This window comes from Anomaloglossus baeobatrachus, chromosome 2, assembly GCF_048569485.1.
Source record: "Anomaloglossus baeobatrachus isolate aAnoBae1 chromosome 2, aAnoBae1.hap1, whole genome shotgun sequence".
Lineage (NCBI taxonomy): Eukaryota > Metazoa > Chordata > Amphibia > Anura > Aromobatidae > Anomaloglossus > Anomaloglossus baeobatrachus.
The window spans coordinates 11,500,212-11,519,660 of NC_134354.1; the positions used below are offsets into that span (position 1 = coordinate 11,500,212).

At 49.7% G+C, this 19,449-nt stretch overlaps 1 protein-coding gene across 2 annotated transcripts in view; it reads right to left on the reverse strand.

Annotated features, from left to right (window-relative positions):
* CFAP44 (cilia and flagella associated protein 44) overlaps nucleotides 1–19,449 on the reverse strand; it is a 160,351-nt gene that overhangs the window by 35,586 nt on the left and 105,316 nt on the right. For both annotated transcript variants that reach the window (XM_075334873.1, XM_075334872.1), the window contains exons 29-30: nucleotides 18,318–18,431; nucleotides 17,904–18,034 (exon numbers count right to left, since the gene is read on the reverse strand). In XM_075334873.1, coding sequence (XP_075190988.1) covers nucleotides 17,904–18,034; nucleotides 18,318–18,431 — 245 coding nt within the window. The remainder of the gene's footprint in view (nucleotides 1–17,903; nucleotides 18,035–18,317; nucleotides 18,432–19,449) is intronic.

Here is a 19,449-nt window from a genome sequence, read left to right on the forward strand (position 1 = left end):
TATTAAACCCAGTCTACTTCTCGGGAGTCACCTTCTCCCCCATATTAAGCCCAGTCTACTTCTCGGGAGTCACCTTCTCTCCCATATTAAACCCAGTCTACTTCTCGGGAGTCACCTTCTCCCCCATATTAAGCCCAGTCTACTTCTCGGGAGTCACCTTCTCCCCCATATTAAGCCCAGTCTACTTCTCGAGAGTCACCTTCTCCCCAATATTAAGCCCAGTCTACGTCCCGGAAGTCATCCTCTCCCCCGTGTTAAGCCCAGTCTACTTCTCTAGAGGCACCTTCTCCCCCATATTAAGCCCAGTCTACTTCTCGGGAGTTACCTTCTCCCTCATATTAAGCCCAGTCTACTTCTCTAGAGGCACCTTCTCCCCCATATTAAGCCCAGTCTACTTCTCGGGAGTCACCTTCCCTCCTCATATTAATCCCAGTCTACTTCTCGGGAGTCACCTTCTCCCCCATATTAAGCCCAGTCTACTTCTCGGGAGTCACCTTCTCCCCATATTAAGCCCAGTCTACTTTTTGGGAGTCACCTTCTCCCCCATATTAAGCCCAGTCTACTTCTCGGGAGTCACCTTCTCCCCCATATTAATCCCAGTCTACTTTTTGGGAGTCACATTCTCCCCCATATTAAGCCCAGTCTACTTCTCGGGAGTCACCTTCTCCCCCATATTAAGCCCAGTCTACTTCTCGGGAGTCACCTTCTCCCCCATATTAAGCCCAGTCTACTTTTTGGGAGTCACCTTCTCCCCCATATTAAGCCCAGTCTACTTCTCGGGAGTCACCTTCTCCCCCATATTAAGCCCAGTCTACTTTTTGGGAGTCACCTTCTCCCCCATATTAAGCCCAGTCTACTTCTCGGGAGTCACCTTCTCCCCCATATTAAGCCCAGTCTACTTCTCGGAAGTCACCTTCTCCCCCATATTAAGCCCAGTCTACTTCTCGGGAGTCACCTTCTTCCCCATATTAAGCCCAGTCTACTTCTCGGGAGTCACCTTCTCCCCCATATTAAGCCCAGTCTACTTTTTGGGAGTCACCTTCTCCCCCATATTAAGCCCAGTCTACTTTTTGGGAGTCACCTTCTCCCCCATATTAAGCCCAGTCTACTTCTCGGGAGTCACCTTCTCCCCCATATTAAGCCCAGTCTACTTCTCGGGAGTCACCTTCTCCCCCATATTAAGCCCAGTCTACTTTTTGGGAGTCACCTTCTCCTCCATATTAAGCCCAGTCTACTTCTCGGGAGTCACCTTCTCCCCCATATTAAGCCCAGTCTACTTTTTGGGAGTCACCTTCTCCCCCATATTAAGCCCAGTCTACTTCTCGGGAGTCACCTTCTCCCCCATATTAAGCCCAGTCTACTTCTCGGAAGTCACCTTCTCCCCCATATTAAGCCCAGTCTACTTCTCGGGAGTCACCTTCTCCCCCATATTAAGCCCAGTCTACTTTTCGGGAGTCACCTTCTCCCCCATATTAAGCCCAGTCTACTTCTCGGGAGTCACCTTCTCCCCCATATTAAGCCCAGTCTACTTCTCGGGAGTCACCTTCTCCCCCATATTAAGCCCAGTCTACTCCTCGGGAGTCACCTTCTCCCCCATATTAAGCCCAGTTTACTTCTCGGGAGTCACCTTCTCCCCCATATTAAGCCCAGTCTACTTCTCGGGAGTCACCTTCTCCCCCATATTAAGCCCAGTCTACTTCTCGGGAGTCACCTTCTCCCCCATATTAAGCCCAGTCTACTTCTCGGGAGTCACCTTCTCCCCCATATTAAGCCCAGTCTACTTCTCGGGAGTCACCTTCTCCCCCATATTAAGCCCAGTCTACTTCTCGGGAGTCACCTCCTCCATATTAAGCCCAGTCTACTTCTCGGGAGTCACCTTCTCCCCCATATTAAGCCCAGTCTACTTTTTTGGAAGTCACCTTCTCCCCCATATTAAGCCCAGTCTACTTCTCGGGAGTCACCTTCTCCCCCATATTAAGCCCAGTCTACTTTTTGGGAGTCACCTTCTCCCCCATATTAAGCCCAGTCTACTTCTCGGGAGTCACCTTCTCCCCCCATATTAAGCCCAGTCTACTTCTCGGAAGTCACCTTCTCCCCCATATTAAGCCCAGTCTACTTCTCGGGAGTCACCTTCTCCCCCATATTAAGCCCAGTCTACTTTTCGGGAGTCACCTTCTCCCCCATATTAAGCCCAGTCTACTTCTCGGGAGTCACCTTCTCCCCCATATTAAGCCCAGTCTACTTCTCGGGAGTCACCTTCTCCCCCATATTAAGCCCAGTCTACTCCTCGGGAGTCACCTTCTCCCCCATATTAAGCCCAGTCTACTTCTCGGGAGTCACCTTCTCCCCCATATTAAGCCCAGTCTACTTCTCGGGAGTCACCTTCTCCCCCATATTAAGCCCAGTCTACTTCTCGGGAGTCACCTTCTCCCCCATATTAAGCCCAGTCTACTTCTCGGGAGTCACCTTCTCCCCCATAATAAGCCCAGTCTACTTCTCGGGAGTCAGCTTCTCCCCCATATTAAGCCCAGTCTACTTCTCGGGAGTCACCTCCTCCATATTAAGCCCAGTCTACTTCTCGGGAGTAACCTTCTCCCCCATATTAAGCCCAGTCTACTTTTTTGGAAGTCACCTTCTCCCCCATATTAAGCCCAGTCTACTTCTCGGGAGTCACCTTCTCCCCCATATTAAGCCCAGTCTACTTCTCGGGAGTCACCTTCTACCCCATATTAAGCCCAGTCTATTTCCCGGAAGTCACCTTCTCCCCCATATTAAGCCCAGTCTACTTCTCGGGAGTCACCTTCTCTCCCATATTAAACCCAGTCTACTTCTCGGGAGTCACCTTCTCCCCCATATTAAGCCCAGTCTACTTCTCGGGAGTCACCTTCTCCCCCATATTAAGCCCAGTCTACTTCTCGGGAGTCACCTTCTCCCCAATATTAAGCCCAGTCTACTTCTCGAGAGTCACCTTCTCCCCAATATTAAGCCCAGTCTACTTCCCGGAAGTCATCCTCTCCCCCGTGTTAAGCCCAGTCTACTTCTCTAGAGGCACCTTCTCCCCCATATTAAGCCCAGTCTACTTCTCGGGAGTTACCTTCTCCCTCATATTAAGCCCAGTCTACTTCTCTAGAGGCACCTTCTCCCCCATATTAAGCCCAGTCTACTTCTCGGGAGTCACCTTCCCTCCTCATATTAATCCCAGTCTACTTCTCGGGAGTCACCTTCTCCCCCATATTAAGCCCAGTCTACTTCTCGGGAGTCACCTTCTCCCCATATTAAGCCCAGTCTACTTCTCGGAAGTCACCTTCTCCCCCATATAAGCCCAGTCTACTTCTTGGGAGTCACCTTCTCCTCCATATTAAGCCCAGTCTACTTCTTGAGAGTCACCTTCTCCCCCATATTAAGCCCAGTCTAGTTCTCTGGAGTCACCTTCTCCCTCATATTAAGACCAGTCAACTTTTTGGAAGTCACCTGCTCTCCCATATTAAGCCCAGTCTACTTCTCGGGAGTCACCTTCTCCCCCATATTAAGCCCAGTCTACTTCTCGGAAGTCACCTTCTCCCCTATATTAAGCCCAGTCTACTTCTCGGGAGTCACCTTCTTTCTCATATTAAACCCAGTCTACTTCTCGGGAGTCACCTTCTCCCCCATATTAAGCCCAGTCTACTTTTTTGGAAGTCACCTTCTCCCCCATATTAAGCCCAGTCTACTTCTCGGGAGTCACCTTCTCCCCCATATTAAGCCCAGTCTACTTCTCGGGAGTCACCTTCTCCCCCATATTAAGCCCAGTCTATTTCCCGGAAGTCACCTTCTCCCCCATATTAAGCCCAGTCTACTTCTCGGGAGTCACCTTCTCTCCCATATTAAACCCAGTCTACTTCTCGGGAGTCACCTTCTCCCCCATATTAAGCCCAGTCTACTTCTCGGGAGTCACCTTCTCTCCCATATTAAACCCAGTCTACTTCTCGGGAGTCACCTTCTCCCCCATATTAAGCCCAGTCTACTTCTCGGGAGTCACCTTCTCCCCCATATTAAGCCCAGTCTACTTCTCGAGAGTCACCTTCTCCCCAATATTAAGCCCAGTCTACTTCCCGGAAGTCATCCTCTCCCCCGTGTTAAGCCCAGTCTACTTCTCTAGAGGCACCTTCTCCCCCATATTAAGCCCAGTCTACTTCTCGGGAGTTACCTTCTCCCTCATATTAAGCCCAGTCTAGTTCTCTAGAGGCACCTTCTCCCCCATATTAAGCCCAGTCTACTTCTCGGGAGTCATCTTCCCTCCTCATATTAATCCCAGTCTACTTCTCGGGAGTCACCTTCTCCCCCATATTAAGCCCAGTCTACTTCTCGGGAGTCACCTTCTCCCCATATTAAGCCCAGTCTACTTTTTGGGAGTCACCTTCTCCCCCATATTAAGCCCAGTCTACTTCTCGGGAGTCACCTTCTCCCCCATATTAAGCCCAGTCTACTTTTTGGGAGTCACATTCTCCCCCATATTAAGCCCAGTCTACTTCTCGGGAGTCACCTTCTCCCCCATATTAAGCCCAGTCTACTTCTCGGGAGTCACCTTCTCCCCCATATTAAGCCCAGTCTACTTTTTGGGAGTCACCTTCTCCCCCATATTAAGCCCAGTCTACTTCTCGGGAGTCACCTTCTCCCCCATATTAAGCCCAGTCTACTTTTTGGGAGTCACCTTCTCCACCATATTAAGCCCAGTCTACTTCTCGGGAGTCACCTTCTCCCCCATATTAAGCCCAGTCTACTTCTCGGAAGTCACCTTCTCCCCCATATTAAGCCCAGTCTACTTCTCGGGAGTCACCTTCTTCCCCATATTAAGCCCAGTCTACTTCTCGGGAGTCACCTTCTCCCCCATATTAAGCCCAGTCTACTTTTTGGGAGTCACCTTCTCCCCCATATTAAGCCCAGTCTACTTCTCGGGAGTCACCTTCTCCCCCATATTAAGCCCAGTCTACTTCTCGGGAGTCACCTTCTCCCCCATATTAAGCCCAGTCTACTTTTTGGGAGTCACCTTCTCCCCCATATTAAGCCCAGTCTACTTCTCGGGAGTCACCTTCTCCCCCATATTAAGCCCAGTCTACTTTTTGGGAGTCACCTTCTCCCCCATATTAAGCCCAGTCTACTTCTCGGGAGTCACCTTCTCCCCCATATTAAGCCCAGTCTACTTCTCGGAAGTCACCTTCTCCCCCATATTGAGCCCAGTCTACTTCTCGGGAGTCACCTTCTCCCCCATATTAAGCCCAGTCTACTTTTCGGGAGTCACCTTCTCCCCCATATTAAGCCCAGTCTACTTCTCGGGAGTCACCTTCTCCCCCATATTAAGCCCAGTCTACTTCTCGGGAGTCACCTTCTCCCCCATATTAAGCCCAGTCTACTCCTCGGGAGTCACCTTCTCCCCCATATTAAGCCCAGTCTACTTCTCGGGAGTCACCTTCTCCCCCATATTAAGCCCAGTCTACTTCTCGGGAGTCACCTTCTCCCCCATATTAAGCCCAGTCTACTTCTCGGGAGTCACCTTCTCCCCCATATTAAGCCCAGTCTACTTCTCGGGAGTCACCTTCTCCCCCATATTAAGCCCAGTCTACTTCTCGGGAGTCACCTTCTCCCCCATATTAAGCCCAGTCTACTTCTCGGGAGTCACCTCCTCCATATTAAGCCCAGTCTACTTCTCGGGAGTCACCTTCTCCCCCATATTAAGCCCAGTCTACTTTTTTGGAAGTCACCTTCTCCCCCATATTAAGCCCAGTCTACTTCTCGGGAGTCACCTTCTCCCCCATATTAAGCCCAGTCTACTTCTCGGGAGTCACCTTCTACCCCATATTAAGCCCAGTCTATTTCCCGGAAGTCACCTTCTCCCCCATATTAAGCCCAGTCTACTTCTCGGGAGTCACCTTCTCTCCCATATTAAACCCAGTCTACTTCTCGGGAGTCACCTTCTCCCCCATATTAAGCCCAGTCTACTTCTCGGGAGTCACCTTCTCCCCCATATTAAGCCCAGTCTACTTCTCGGGAGTCACCTTCTCCCCAATATTAAGCCCAGTCTACTTCTCGAGAGTCACCTTCTCCCCAATATTAAGCCCAGTCTACTTCCCGGAAGTCATCCTCTCCCCCGTGTTAAGCCCAGTCTACTTCTCTAGAGGCACCTTCTCCCCCATATTAAGCCCAGTCTACTTCTCGGGAGTTACCTTCTCCCTCATATTAAGCCAAGTCTACTTCTCTAGAGGCACCTTCTCCCCCATATTAAGCCCAGTCTACTTCTCGGGAGTCACCTTCCCTCCTTATATTAATCCCAGTCTACTTCTCGGGAGTCACCTTCTCCCCCATATTAAGCCCAGTCTACTTCTCGGGAGTCACCTTCTCCCCATATTAAGCCCAGTCTACTTCTCGGAAGTCACCTTCTCCCCCATATAAGCCCAGTCTACTTCTTGGGAGTCACCTTCTCCCCCATATTAAGCCCAGTCTACTTCTTGAGAGTCACCTTCTCCCCCATATTAAGCCCAGTCTAGTTCTCTGGAGTCACCTTCTCCCTCATATTAAGCCCAGTCAACTTTTTGGAAGTCACCTGCTCTCCCATATTAAGCCCAGTCTACTTCTCGGGAGTCACCTTCTCCCCCATATTAAGCCCAGTCTACTTCTCGGAAGTCACCTTCTCCCCTATATTAAGCCCAGTCTACTTCTCGGGAGTCACCTTCTTTCTCATATTAAACCCAGTCTACTTCTCGGGAGTCACCTTCTCCCCCATATTAAGCCCAGTCTACTTTTTTGGAAGTCACCTTCTCCCCCATATTAAGCCCAGTCTACTTCTCGGGAGTCACCTTCTCCCCCATATTAAGCCCAGTCTACTTCTCGGGAGTCACCTTCTCCCCCATATTAAGCCCAGTCTATTTCCCGGAAGTCACCTTCTCCCCCATATTAAGCCCAGTCTACTTCTCGGGAGTCACCTTCTCTCCCATATTAAACCCAGTCTACTTCTCGGGAGTCACCTTCTCCCCCATATTAAGCCCAGTCTACTTCTCGGGAGTCACCTTCTCTCCCATATTAAACCCAGTCTACTTCTCGGGAGTCACCTTCTCCCCCATATTAAGCCCAGTCTACTTCTCGGGAGTCACCTTCTCCCCCATATTAAGCCCAGTCTACTTCTCGAGAGTCACCTTCTCCCCAATATTAAGCCCAGTCTACTTCCCGGAAGTCATCCTCTCCCCCGTGTTAAGCCCAGTCTACTTCTCTAGAGGCACCTTCTCCCCCATATTAAGCCCAGTCTACTTCTCGGGAGTTACCTTCTCCCTCATATTAAGCCCAGTCTACTTCTCTAGAGGCACCTTCTCCGCCATATTAAGCCCAGTCTACTTCTCGGGAGTCACCTTCCCTCCTCATATTAATCCCAGTCTACTTCTCGGGAGTCACCTTCTCCCCCATATTAAGCCCAGTCTACTTCTCGGGAGTCACCTTCTCCCCATATTAAGCCCAGTCTACTTTTTGGGAGTCACCTTCTCCCCCATATTAAGCCCAGTCTACTTCTCGGGAGTCACCTTCTCCCCCATATTAAGCCCAGTCTACTTCTCGGGAGTCACCTTCTCCCCCATATTAAGCCCAGTCTACTTTTTGGGAGTCACCTTCTCCCCCATATTAAGCCCAGTCAACTTTTTGGAAGTCACCTGCTCTCCCATATTAAGCCCAGTCTACTTCTCGGGAGTCACCTTCTCCCCCATATTAAGCCCAGTCTACTTCTCGGGAGTCACCTTCTCCCCCATATTAAGCTCAGTCTACTTCTCGGAAGTCACCTTCTCCCCCATATTAAGCCCAGTCTACTTCTCGGGAGTCACCTTCTTCCCCATATTAAGCCCAGTCTACTTCTCGAGAGTCACCTTCTCCCCCATATTAAGCCCAGTCTACTTTTTGGGAGTCACCTTCTCCCCCATATTAAGCCCAGTGTACTTCTCGGGAGTCACCTTCTCCCCCATATTAAGCCCAGTCTACTTTTTGGGAGTCACCTTCTCCCCCATATTAAGCCCAGTCTACTTCTCGGGAGTCACCTTCTCCCCCATATTAAGCCCAGTCTACTTCTCGGGAGTCACCTTCTCCCCCATATTAAGCCCAGTCTACTTTTTTGGAGTCACCTTCTCCCCCATATTAAGCCCAGTCTACTTCTCGGGAGTCACCTTCTCCCCCATATTAAGCCCAGTCTACTTTTTGGGAGTCACCTTCTCCCCCATATTAAGCCCAGTCTACTTCTCGGGAGTCACCTTCTCCCCAATATTAAGCCCAGTCTACTTCTCGGAAGTCACCTTCTCCCCCATATTAAGCCCAGTCTACTTCTCGGGAGTCACCTTCTCCCCCATATTAAGCCCAGTCTACTTTTCGGGAGTCACCTTCTCCCCCATATTAAGCCCAGTCTACTTCTCGGGAGTCACCTTCTCCCCCATATTAAGCCCAGTCTACTTTTTTGGAAGTCACCTTCTCCCCCATATTAAGCCCAGTCTACTTCTCGGGAGTCACCTTCTCCCCCATATTAAGCCCAGTCTACTTCTCGGGAGTCACCTTCTACCCCATATTAAGCCCAGTCAATTTCCCGGAAGTCACCTTCTCCCCCATATTAAGCCCAGTCTACTTCTCGGGAGTCACCTTCTCTCCCATATTAAACCCAGTCTACTTCTCGGGAGTCACCTTCTCCCCCATATTAAGCCCAGTCTACTTCTCGAGAGTCACCTTCTCCCCCATATTAAGCCCAGTCTACTTCTCGGGAGTCACCTTCTCCCCCATATTAAGCCCAGTCTACTTCTCGGGAGTCACCTTCTCCCCAATATTAAGCCCAGTCTACTTCTCGAGAGTCACCTTCTCCCCAATATTAAGCCCAGTCTACTTCCCGGAAGTCATCCTCTCCCCCGTGTTAAGCCCAGTCTACTTCTCTAGAGGCACCTTCTCCCCCATATTAAGCCCAGTCTACTTCTCGGGAGTTACCTTCTCCCTCATATTAAGCCCAGTCTACTTCTCTAGAGGCACCTTCTCCCCCATATTAAGCCCAGTCTACTTCTCGGGAGTCACCTTCCCTCCTCATATTAATCCCAGTCTACTTCTCGGGAGTCACCTTCTCCCCCATATTAAGCCCAGTCTACTTCTCGGGAGTCACCTTCTCCCCATATTAAGCCCAGTCTACTTCTCGGAAGTCACCTTCTCCCCCATATAAGCCCAGTCTACTTCTTGGGAGTCACCTTCTCCCCCATATTAAGCCCAGTCTACTTCTTGAGAGTCACCTTCTCCCCCATATTAAGCCCATTCTAGTTCTCTGGAGTCACCTTCTCCCTCATATTAAGCCCAGTCAACTTTTTGGAAGTCACCTGCTCTCCCATATTAAGCCCAGTCTACTTCTCGGGAGTCACCTTCTCCCCCATATTAAGCCCAGTCTACTTCTCGGAAGTCACCTTCTCCCCTATATTAAGCCCAGTCTACTTCTCGGAAGTCACCTTCTCCCCCATATTAAGCCCAGTCTACTTCCCGGAAGTCATCCTCTCCCCCGTGTTAAGCCCAGTCTACTTCTCTAGAGGCACCTTCTCCCCCATATTAAGCCCAGTCTACTTCTCGGGAGTTACCTTCTCCCTCATATTAAGCCCAGTCTACTTCTCTAGAGGCACCTTCTCCCCCATATTAAGCCCAGTCTACTTCTCGGGAGTCACCTTCTCCCCCCATATTAAGCCCAGTCTACTTCTCGGAAGTCACCTTCTCCCCCATATAAGCCCAGTCTACTTCTTGGGAGTCACCTTCTCCCCCATATTAAGCCCAGTCTACTTCTTGAGAGTCACCTTCTCCCCCATATTAAGCCCAGTCTAGTTCTCTGGAGTCACCTTCTCCCTCATATTAAGCCCAGTCAACTTTTTGGAAGTCACCTGCTCTCCCATATTAAGCCCAGTCTACTTCTCGGAAGTCACCTTCTCCCCTATATTAAGCCCAGTCTACTTCTCGGGAGTCACCTTCTTTCTCATATTAAACCCAGTCTACTTCTCGGGAGTCACCTTCTCCCCCATATTAAGCCCAGTCTACTTCTCGGGAGTCACCTTCTCCCCCATATTAAGCCCAGTCTACTTCTCGGAAGTCACCTTCTCCCCCATATTAAGCCCAGTCTACTTCTCGGGAGTCACCTTCTCCCCCATATTAAGCCCAGTCTACTCCTCGGGAGTCACCTTCTCCCCAATATTAAGCCCAGTCTACTTCCCGGAAGTCATCCTCTCCCCCGTGTTAAGCCCAGTCTACTTCTCTGGAGGCACCTTCTCCCTCATATTAAGCCCAGTCTACTTTTTGGAAGTCACCTTCTCCTCCATATTAAGCCCAGTCTACTTCTCGGGAGTCACCTTCTCCCCCATATTAAGCCCAGTCTACTTCTCGGGAGTCACCTTCTCCCCCATATTAAGCCCAGTCTACTTTTCGGGAGTCACCTTCTCCCCCATATTAAGCCCAGTATACTTCTCGGGAGTCACCTTCTCCCCCATATTAAGCCCAGTCTACTTCTCGGGAGTCACCTTCTCCCCCATATTAAGCCCAGTCTACTTTTTGGAAGTCACCTGCTCTCCCATATTAAGCCCAATCTACTTCCCGGAAGTCACCTTCTCCCCCATATTAAGCCCAGTCTACTCCTCGGGAGTCACCTTCTCCCCCATATTAAGCCCAGTCTACTTCTCGGGAGTCACCTTCTCCCCCATATTAAGCCCAGTCTACTTCTCGGGAGTCACCTTCTCCCCCATATTAAGCCCAGTCTACTTCTCGGGAGTCACCTTCTCCCCCATATTAAGCCCAGTCTACTTTTCGGGAGTCACCTTCTCCCCCATATTAAGCCCAGTCTACTTCTCGGGAGTCACCTTCTCCCCCATATTAAGCCCAGTCTACTTTTCGGGAGTCACCTTCTCCCCCATATTAAGCCCAGTCTACTCCTCGGGAGTCACCTTCTCCCCCATATTAAGCCCAGTCTACTTCTCGGGAGTCACCTTCTCCCCCATATTAAGCCCAGTCTACTTCTCGGGAGTCACCTTCTCCCCCATATTAAGCCCAGTCTACTTCTCGGGAGTCACCTTCTCCCCCATATTAAGCCCAGTCTACTTCTCGGGAGTCACCTTCTCCCCCATATTAAGCCCAGTCTACTTCTCGGGAGTCACCTCCCCCATATTAAGCCCAGTCTACTTCTCGGGAGTCACCTTCTCCCCCATATTAAGCCCAGTCTACTTTTTGGAAGTCACCTGCTCTCCCATATTAAGCCCAGTCTACTTCCCGGAAGTCACCTTCTCCCCCATATTAAGCCCAGTCAACTTCTCGGGAGTCACCTTCTCTCCCATATTAAGCCCAGTCTACTTCTCTAGAGGCACCTTCTCCCCCATATTAAGCCCAGTCTACTTCTCGGGAGTCACCTTCTCCCCCATATTAAGCCCAGTCTACTTCTCGGGAGTCACCTTCTCCCCATATTAAGCCCAGTCTACTTCTCGGAAGTCACCTTCTCCCCCATATAAGCCCAGTCTACTTCTTGGGAGTCACCTTCTCCCCCATATTAAGCCCAGTCTACTTCTTGAGAGTCACCTTCTCCCCCATATTAAGCCCAGTCTAGTTCTCGGGAGTCACCTTCTCCCGCATATTAAGCCCAGTCTACTTCTCGGGAGTCACCTCCCCCATATTAAGCCCAGTCTACTTCTCTAGAGGCACCTTCTCCCCCATATTAAGCCCAGTCTACTTCTCGGGAGTCACCTTCTCTCCCATATTAAGCCCAGTCTACTTCTCGGGAGTCACCTTCTCCCCATATTAAGCCCAGTCTACTTCTCGGAAGTCACCTTCTCCCCCATATAAGCCCAGTCTACTTCTTGGAAGTCACCTTCTCCCCCATATTAAGCCCAGTCTACTTCTTGAGAGTCACCTTCTCCCCCATATTAAGCCCAGTCTAGTTCTCCCCCATATTAAACCCAGTCTACTTCTCGGGAGTCACCTCCCCCATATTAAGCCCAGTCTACTTCTCGGGAGTCACCTTCTCCCCCATATTAAGCCCAGTCTACTTCTCGGAAGTCACCTTCTCCCCTATATTAAGCCCAGTCTACTTCTCGGGAGTCACCTTCTTTCTCATATTAAACCCAGTCTACTTCTCGGGAGTCACCTTCTCCCCCATATTAAGCCCAGTCTACTTCTCGGGAGTCACCTTCTCCCCCATATTAAGCCCAGTCTACTTCTCGGGAGTCACCTTCTCCCCAATATTAAGCCCAGTCTACTTCTCGAGAGTCACCTTCTCCCCAATATTAAGCCCAGTCTACTTCCCGGAAGTCATCCTCTCCCCCGTGTTAAGCCCAGTCTACTTCTCTAGAGGCACCTTCTCCCCCATATTAAGCCCAGTCTACTTCTCGGGAGTTACCTTCTCCCTCATATTAAGCCCAGTCTTCTTCTCTAGAGGCACCTTCTCCCCCATATTAAGCCCAGTCTACTTCTCGGGAGTCACCTTCCCTCCTCATATTAATCCCAGTCTACTTCTCGGGAGTCACCTTCTCCCCCATATTAAGCCCAGTCTACTTCTCGGGAGTCACCTTCTCCCCATATTAAGCCCAGTCTACTTCTCGGAAGTCACCTTCTCCCCCATATAAGCCCAGTCTACTTCTTGGGAGTCACCTTCTCCCCCATATTAAGCCCAGTCTACTTCTTGAGAGTCACCTTCTCCCCCATATTAAGCCCAGTCTAGTTCTCTGGAGTCACCTTCTCCCTCATATTAAGCCCAGTCAACTTTTTGGAAGTCACCTGCTCTCCCATATTAAGCCCAGTCTACTTCTCGGGAGTCACCTTCTCCCCCATATTAAGCCCAGTCTACTTCTCGGAAGTCACCTTCTCCCCTATATTAAGCCCAGTCTACTTCTCGGGAGTCACCTTCTTTCTCATATTAAACCCAGTCTACTTCTCGGGAGTCACCTTCTCCCCCATATTAAGCCCAGTCTACTTTTTTGGAAGTCACCTTCTCCCCCATATTAAGCCCAGTCTACTTCTCGGGAGTCACCTTCTCCCCCATATTAAGCCCAGTCTACTTCTCGGGAGTCACCTTCTCCCCCATATTAAGCCCAGTCTATTTCCCGGAAGTCACCTTCTCCCCCATATTAAGCCCAGTCTACTTCTCGGGAGTCACCTTCTCTCCCATATTAAACCCAGTCTACTTCTCGGGAGTCACCTTCTCCCCCATATTAAGCCCAGTCTACTTCTCGGGAGTCACCTTCTCTCCCATATTAAACCCAGTCTACTTCTCGGGAGTCACCTTCTCCCCCATATTAAGCCCAGTCTACTTCTCGGGAGTCACCTTCTCCCCCATATTAAGCCCAGTCTACTTCTCGAGAGTCACCTTCTCCCCAATATTAAGCCCAGTCTACTTCCCGGAAGTCATCCTCTCCCCCGTGTTAAGCCCAGTCTACTTCTCTAGAGGCACCTTCTCCCCCATATTAAGCCCAGTCTACTTCTCGGGAGTCACCTTCTCCCCCATATTAAGCCCAGTCTACTTCTCGGGAGTCACCTTCTCCCCATATTAATCCCAGTCTACTTCTCGGGAGTCACCTTCTCCCCCATATTAAGCCCAGTCTACTTCTCGGGAGTCACCTTCTCCCCATATTAAGCCCAGTCTACTTTTTGGGAGTCACCTTCTCCCCCATATTAAGCCCAGTCTACTTCTCGGGAGTCACCTTCTCCCCCATATTAAGCCTAGTCTACTTTTTGGGAGTCACATTCTCCCCCATATTAAGCCCAGTCTACTTCTCGGGAGTCACCTTCTCCCCCATATTAAGCCCAGTCTACTTCTCGGGAGTCACCTTCTCCCCCATATTAAGCCCAGTCTACTTTTTGGGAGTCACCTTCTCCCCCATATTAAGCCCAGTCTACTTCTCGGGAGTCACCTTCTCCCCCATATTAAGCCCAGTCTACTTTTTGGGAGTCACCTTCTCCCCCATATTAAGCCCAGTCTACTTCTCGGGAGTCACCTTCTCCCCCATATTAAGCCCAGTCTACTTCTCGGAAGTCACCTTCTCCCCCATATTAAGCCCAGTCTACTTCTCGGGAGTCACCTTCTTCCCCATATTAAGCCCAGTCTACTTCTCGGGAGTCACCTTCTCCCCCATATTAAGCCCAGTCTACTTTTTGGGAGTCACCTTCTCCCCCATATTAAGCCCAGTCTACTTCTCGGGAGTCACCTTCTCCCCCATATTAAGCCCAGTCTACTTTTTGGGAGTCACCTTCTCCCCCATATTAAGCCCAGTCTACTTCTCGGGAGTCACCTTCTCCCCCATATTAAGCCCAGTCTACTTCTCGGGAGTCACCTTCTCCCCCATATTAAGCCCAGTCTACTTTTTGGGAGTCACCTTCTCCCCCATATTAAGCCCAGTCTACTTCTCGGGAGTCACCTTCTCCCCCATATTAAGCCCAGTCTACTTTTTGGGAGTCACCTTCTCCCCCATATTAAGCCCAGTCTACTTCTCGGGAGTCACCTTCTCCCCCATATTAAGCCCAGTCTACTTCTCGGAAGTCACCTTCTCCCCCATATTAAGCCCAGTCTACTTCTCGGGAGTCACCTTCTCCCCCATATTAAGCCCAGTCTACTTTTCGGGAGTCACCTTCTCCCCCATATTAAGCCCAGTCTACTTCTCGGGAGTCACCTTCTCCCCCATATTAAGCCCAGTCTACTTCTCGGGAGTCACCTTCTCCCCCATATTAAGCCCAGTCTACTCCTCGGGAGTCACCTTCTCCCCCATATTAAGCCCAGTCTACTTCTCGGGAGTCACCTTCTCCCCCATATTAAGCCCAGTCTACTTCTCGGGAGTCACCTTCTCCCCCATATTAAGCCCAGTCTACTTCTCGGGAGTCACCTTCTCCCCCATATTAAGCCCAGTCTACTTCTCGGGAGTCACCTTCTCCCCCATATTAAGCCCAGTCTACTTCTCGGGAGTCACCTTCTCCCCCATATTAAGCCCAGTCTACTTCTCGGGAGTCACCTTCTCCCCCATATTAAGCCCAGTCTACTTCTCGGGAGTCACCTTCTCCCCCATATTAAGCCCAGTCTACTTTTTTGGAAGTCACCTTCTCCCCCATATTAAGCCCAGTCTACTTCTCGGGAGTCACCTTCTCCCCCATATTAAGCCCAGTCTACTTCTCAGGAGTCACCTTCTCCCCATATTAAGCCCAGTCTACTTCTCGGAAGTCACCTTCTCCCCCATATAAGCCCAGTCTACTTCTTGGGAGTCACCTTCTCCCCCATATTAAGCCCAGTCTACTTCTTGAGAGTCACCTTCTTCCCCATATTAAGCCCAGTCTAGTTCTCGGGAGTCACCTTCTCCCCCATATTAAGCCCAGTCTACTTCTCGGGAGTCACCTCCCCCATATTAAGCCCAGTCTACTTCTCGGGAGTCACCTTCTCCCCCATATTAAGCCCAGTCTACTTCTCGGAAGTCACCTTCTCCCCCATATTAAGCCCAGTCTACTTCTCGGGAGTCACCTTCTCTCCCATATTAAACCCAGTCTACTTCTCGGGAGTCACCTTCTCCCCCATATTAAGCCCAGTCTACTTCTCGGGAGTCACCTTCTCCCCCATATTAAGCCCAGTCTACTTTTCGGGAGTCACCTTCTCCCCCATATTAAGCCCAGTCTACTTCTCGGGAGTCACCTTCTCCCCCATATTAAGCCCAGTCTACTTCTCGGGAGTCACCTTCTCCCCCATATTAAGCCCAGTCTACTTCTCGGGAGTCACCTCCCCCATATTAAGCCCAGTCTACTTCTCGGGAGTCACCTTCTCCCCCATATTAAGCCCAGTCTACTTTTTGGAAGTCACCTGCTCTCCCATATTAAGCCCAGTCTACTTCCCGGAAGTCACCTTCTCCCCCATATTAAGCCTTGTCTACTTCTCGGAAGTCACCTTCTCCCCCATATTAAGCCCAGTCTACTTCTCGGGAGTCACCTTCTCTCCCATATTAAACCCAGTCTACTTCTCGGGAGTCACCTTCTCCCCCATATTAAGCCCAGTCTACTTCTCGGGAGTCACCTTCTCCCCCATATTAAGCCCAGTCTACTTCTCGGGAGTCACCTTCTCCCCCATATTAAGCCCAGTCTACTTCTCGGGAGTCACCTTCTTCCCCATATTAAGCCCAGTCTACTTCTCGGGAGTCACCTTCTCCCCAATATTAAGCCCAGTCTACTTCCCGGAAGTCATCCTCTCCCCCGTGTTAAGCCCAGTCTACTTCTCTAGAGGCACCTTCTCCCCCATATTAAGCCCAGTCTACTTCTCGGGAGTTACCTTCTCCCTCATATTAAGCCCAGTCTACTTCTCTAGAGGCACCTTCTCCCCCATATTAAGCCCAGTCTACTTCTCGGGAGTCACCTTCTCTCCCATATTAAGCCCAGTCTACTTCTCGGGAGTCACCTTCTCCCCATATTAAGCCCAGTCTACTTCTCGGAAGTCACCTTCTCCCCCATATAAGCCCAGTCTACTTCTTGGGAGTCACCTTCTCCCCCATATTAAGCCCAGTCTACTTCTTGAGAGTCACCTTCTCCCCCATATTAAGCCCAGTCTAGTTCTCCCCCATATTAAACCCAGTCTACTTCTCGGGAGTCACCTCCCCCATATTAAGCCCAGTCTACTTCTCGGGAGTCACCTTCTCCCCCATATTAAGCCCAGTCTACTTCTCGGAAGTCACCTTCTCCCCCATATTAAGCCCAGTCTACTTCTCGGGAGTCACCTTCTCTCCCATATTAAACCCAGTCTACTTCTCGGGAGTCACCTTCTCCCCCATATTAAGCCCAGTCTACTTCTCGGGAGTCACCTTCTCTCCCATATTAAGCCCAGTCTACTTCTCGGAAGTCACCTTCTCCCCCATATTAAGCCCAGTCTACTTCTTGGGAGTCACCTTCTCTCCCATATTAAGCCCAGTCTACTTCCCGGAAGTCACCTTTCTCCCCCATATTAAGTCCAGTCTACTTCTCGGAAGTCACCTTCTCCCCCATATTAAGCCCAGTCTACTTCTCGGGAGTCACCTTCTCTCCCATATTAAACCCAGTCTACTTTTTGGAAGTCACCTGCTCTCCCATATTAAGCCCAGTCTACTTCCCGGAAGTCACCTTTCTCCCCCATATTAAGTCCAGTCTACTTCTCGGAAGTCACCTTCTCCCCCATATTAAGCCCAGTCTACTTCTCGGGAGTCACCTTCTCTCCCATATTAAACCCAGTCTACTTCTCGGGAGTCACCTTCTTCCCCATATTAAGCCCAGTCTACTTCTCGGGAGTCACCTTCTCCCCCATATTAAGCCCAGTCTACTTCTCGGGAGTCACCTTCTCCCCAATATTAGGCCCAGTCTACTTCCCGGAAGTCATCCTCTCCCCCATATTAAGCCCAGTCTACTTCTTGGGAGTCACCTTCTCCCCCATATTAAGCCCAGTCTACTTCTCGGGAGTCACCTTCTCCCCAATATTAAGCCCAGTCTACTTCCCGGAAGTCATCCTCTCCCCCGTGTTAAGCCCAGTCTACTTCTCGGAAGTCACCTTCTCTCCCATATTAAACCCAGTCTACTTCTCGGAAGTCACCTTCTCCCCCATATTAAGCCCAGTCTACTTCCCAGGAGTCACCTTCTCCCTCATATTGAGCCCAGTCTACTTCTCGGGAGTCACCTTCTCCCCCATATAAGTCGAGTCTACTTCTCGGGAGTCACCTTGTCCCCCATATTAAGCCCAGTCTACTTCTTGAGAGTCACCTTCTCCCCCATATAAGTCGAGTCTACTTCTCGGGAGTCACCTTCTCCCCCATATTAAGCCCAGTCTACTTCTCGGGAGTCACCTTTTCCCCCATATTAAGCCCAGTCTACTTCTCGGGGATCACCCTCTCCCCCATATTAAGCCCAGTCTACTTCTCGGGGGTCACCTTCTTGGCCAGGGCGTCACACTCCTTCTTCAGATTGTCCGCCACCTTCTTCTCCTCCAGCAGCGCCTCCTCCATGTCCAGTCTCTTCTCTCTTAGTTGTAGGACGTTGTCAAACACATCAGGGTCACAGTCTGAGGGGGACAAAGAGATGGGGGCACAATCCGGAAGTTACACTTCTTCACTTGGGAAGATTTAAAGGGACGGTAATTTTCCTTAAATGTAGTTTAAAGGGATTGTCTGTCTAATTTTTATTGATATCACTAAAGATGCGGTAACCTGTGCGGTCAGTGGCGGGCCCCCGCCGCTGCGCACAGCTCTCTCCAGTGGTCAGCGTCAGCCGCTGATGATTGGACAACTCCCCGGTAATGAGCCCCGTCACCAGCTACATGTGGAAACCCGCCACACAACACTCACTGTCCGGGCACACAGAATCATCGAAGACGCCTTCTTCAGACTCGGACTCGTCGTCGTCACTTTCATACGTGGACTCCTCGTCCGAATCTTCATCACTGTCCTCATCATCCTCTTCTATAAGCAAAGAGGAATCCAATCATCACCAGCCCACAAAGTCTGGAGACCACCCCACACCAGCAGGGGGCACTCATGTGTATGGTGGCATTAGTCATGTGTACAGTATGACAGCATTATTTTTTTATTACTGTGTCGTATCATTAGTCATGCCTACAATATGACAGAATTGTGTGTGCTGTATGGTGGTATTATGTATACTATATTGCAGCATTATTTATGAGTATTGTATGGTGGTATTAGTTATGTGTACATTATGGCAGCATTATTTATGAGTACTGTATGGTGGTATTAGTTATGTATACAGTATGACAATATTATTTATGAGTACTGTATGGTGGTATTAGTTATGTGTACAATATGGTAGCATTATTTATGAGTACTGTATGGTGGTATTAGTTATGTGGCAGCATTATTGTATTATTTATGAGTACTGTATGGTGGTATTAGTTATGTGTACAATGTGGCAGCATTATTTATGCGTACTGTATGGTGGTATTAGTTATGTATACAGTATGAAGGCGTTATTTATCAGTACTCTCTAGTGGCATAATTAGTAGGATGGAATTATTTTTGTATAGTGTATGGCCGTGTCCACAGTTTGACAGCATTATTTACGAGTACTGTATTGTGACATTAGTCGTGTCTACAGTATGACAGAATTAATGAGAACTGTTTGGTAGTATTAGTTATGTATACAGTATTGTAGCAATAGTTATAGCACTGTATGATGACATTAGTCTTGTCTACAGTATGACAGCATTATGTATAAGAGCATTCTGCATGGTGGCATTAGTGATATGTAAGGAACGCAGGCATTATTATACTGGCATTACTCCAGTCTCCAGGACGAGAGCACTATTAGGTGCGGATTGGTGGCATCAATTTGTGTACAGTGTGATTGCATTATTTATGAACAGCAGATGGTGATATTAGCGGAGTGTGCGGTATAACAGCAGTAGTTTGGAGTACTAATTGAATTAAACTAAGCTAATATCTATATGTTTGATATCACTGT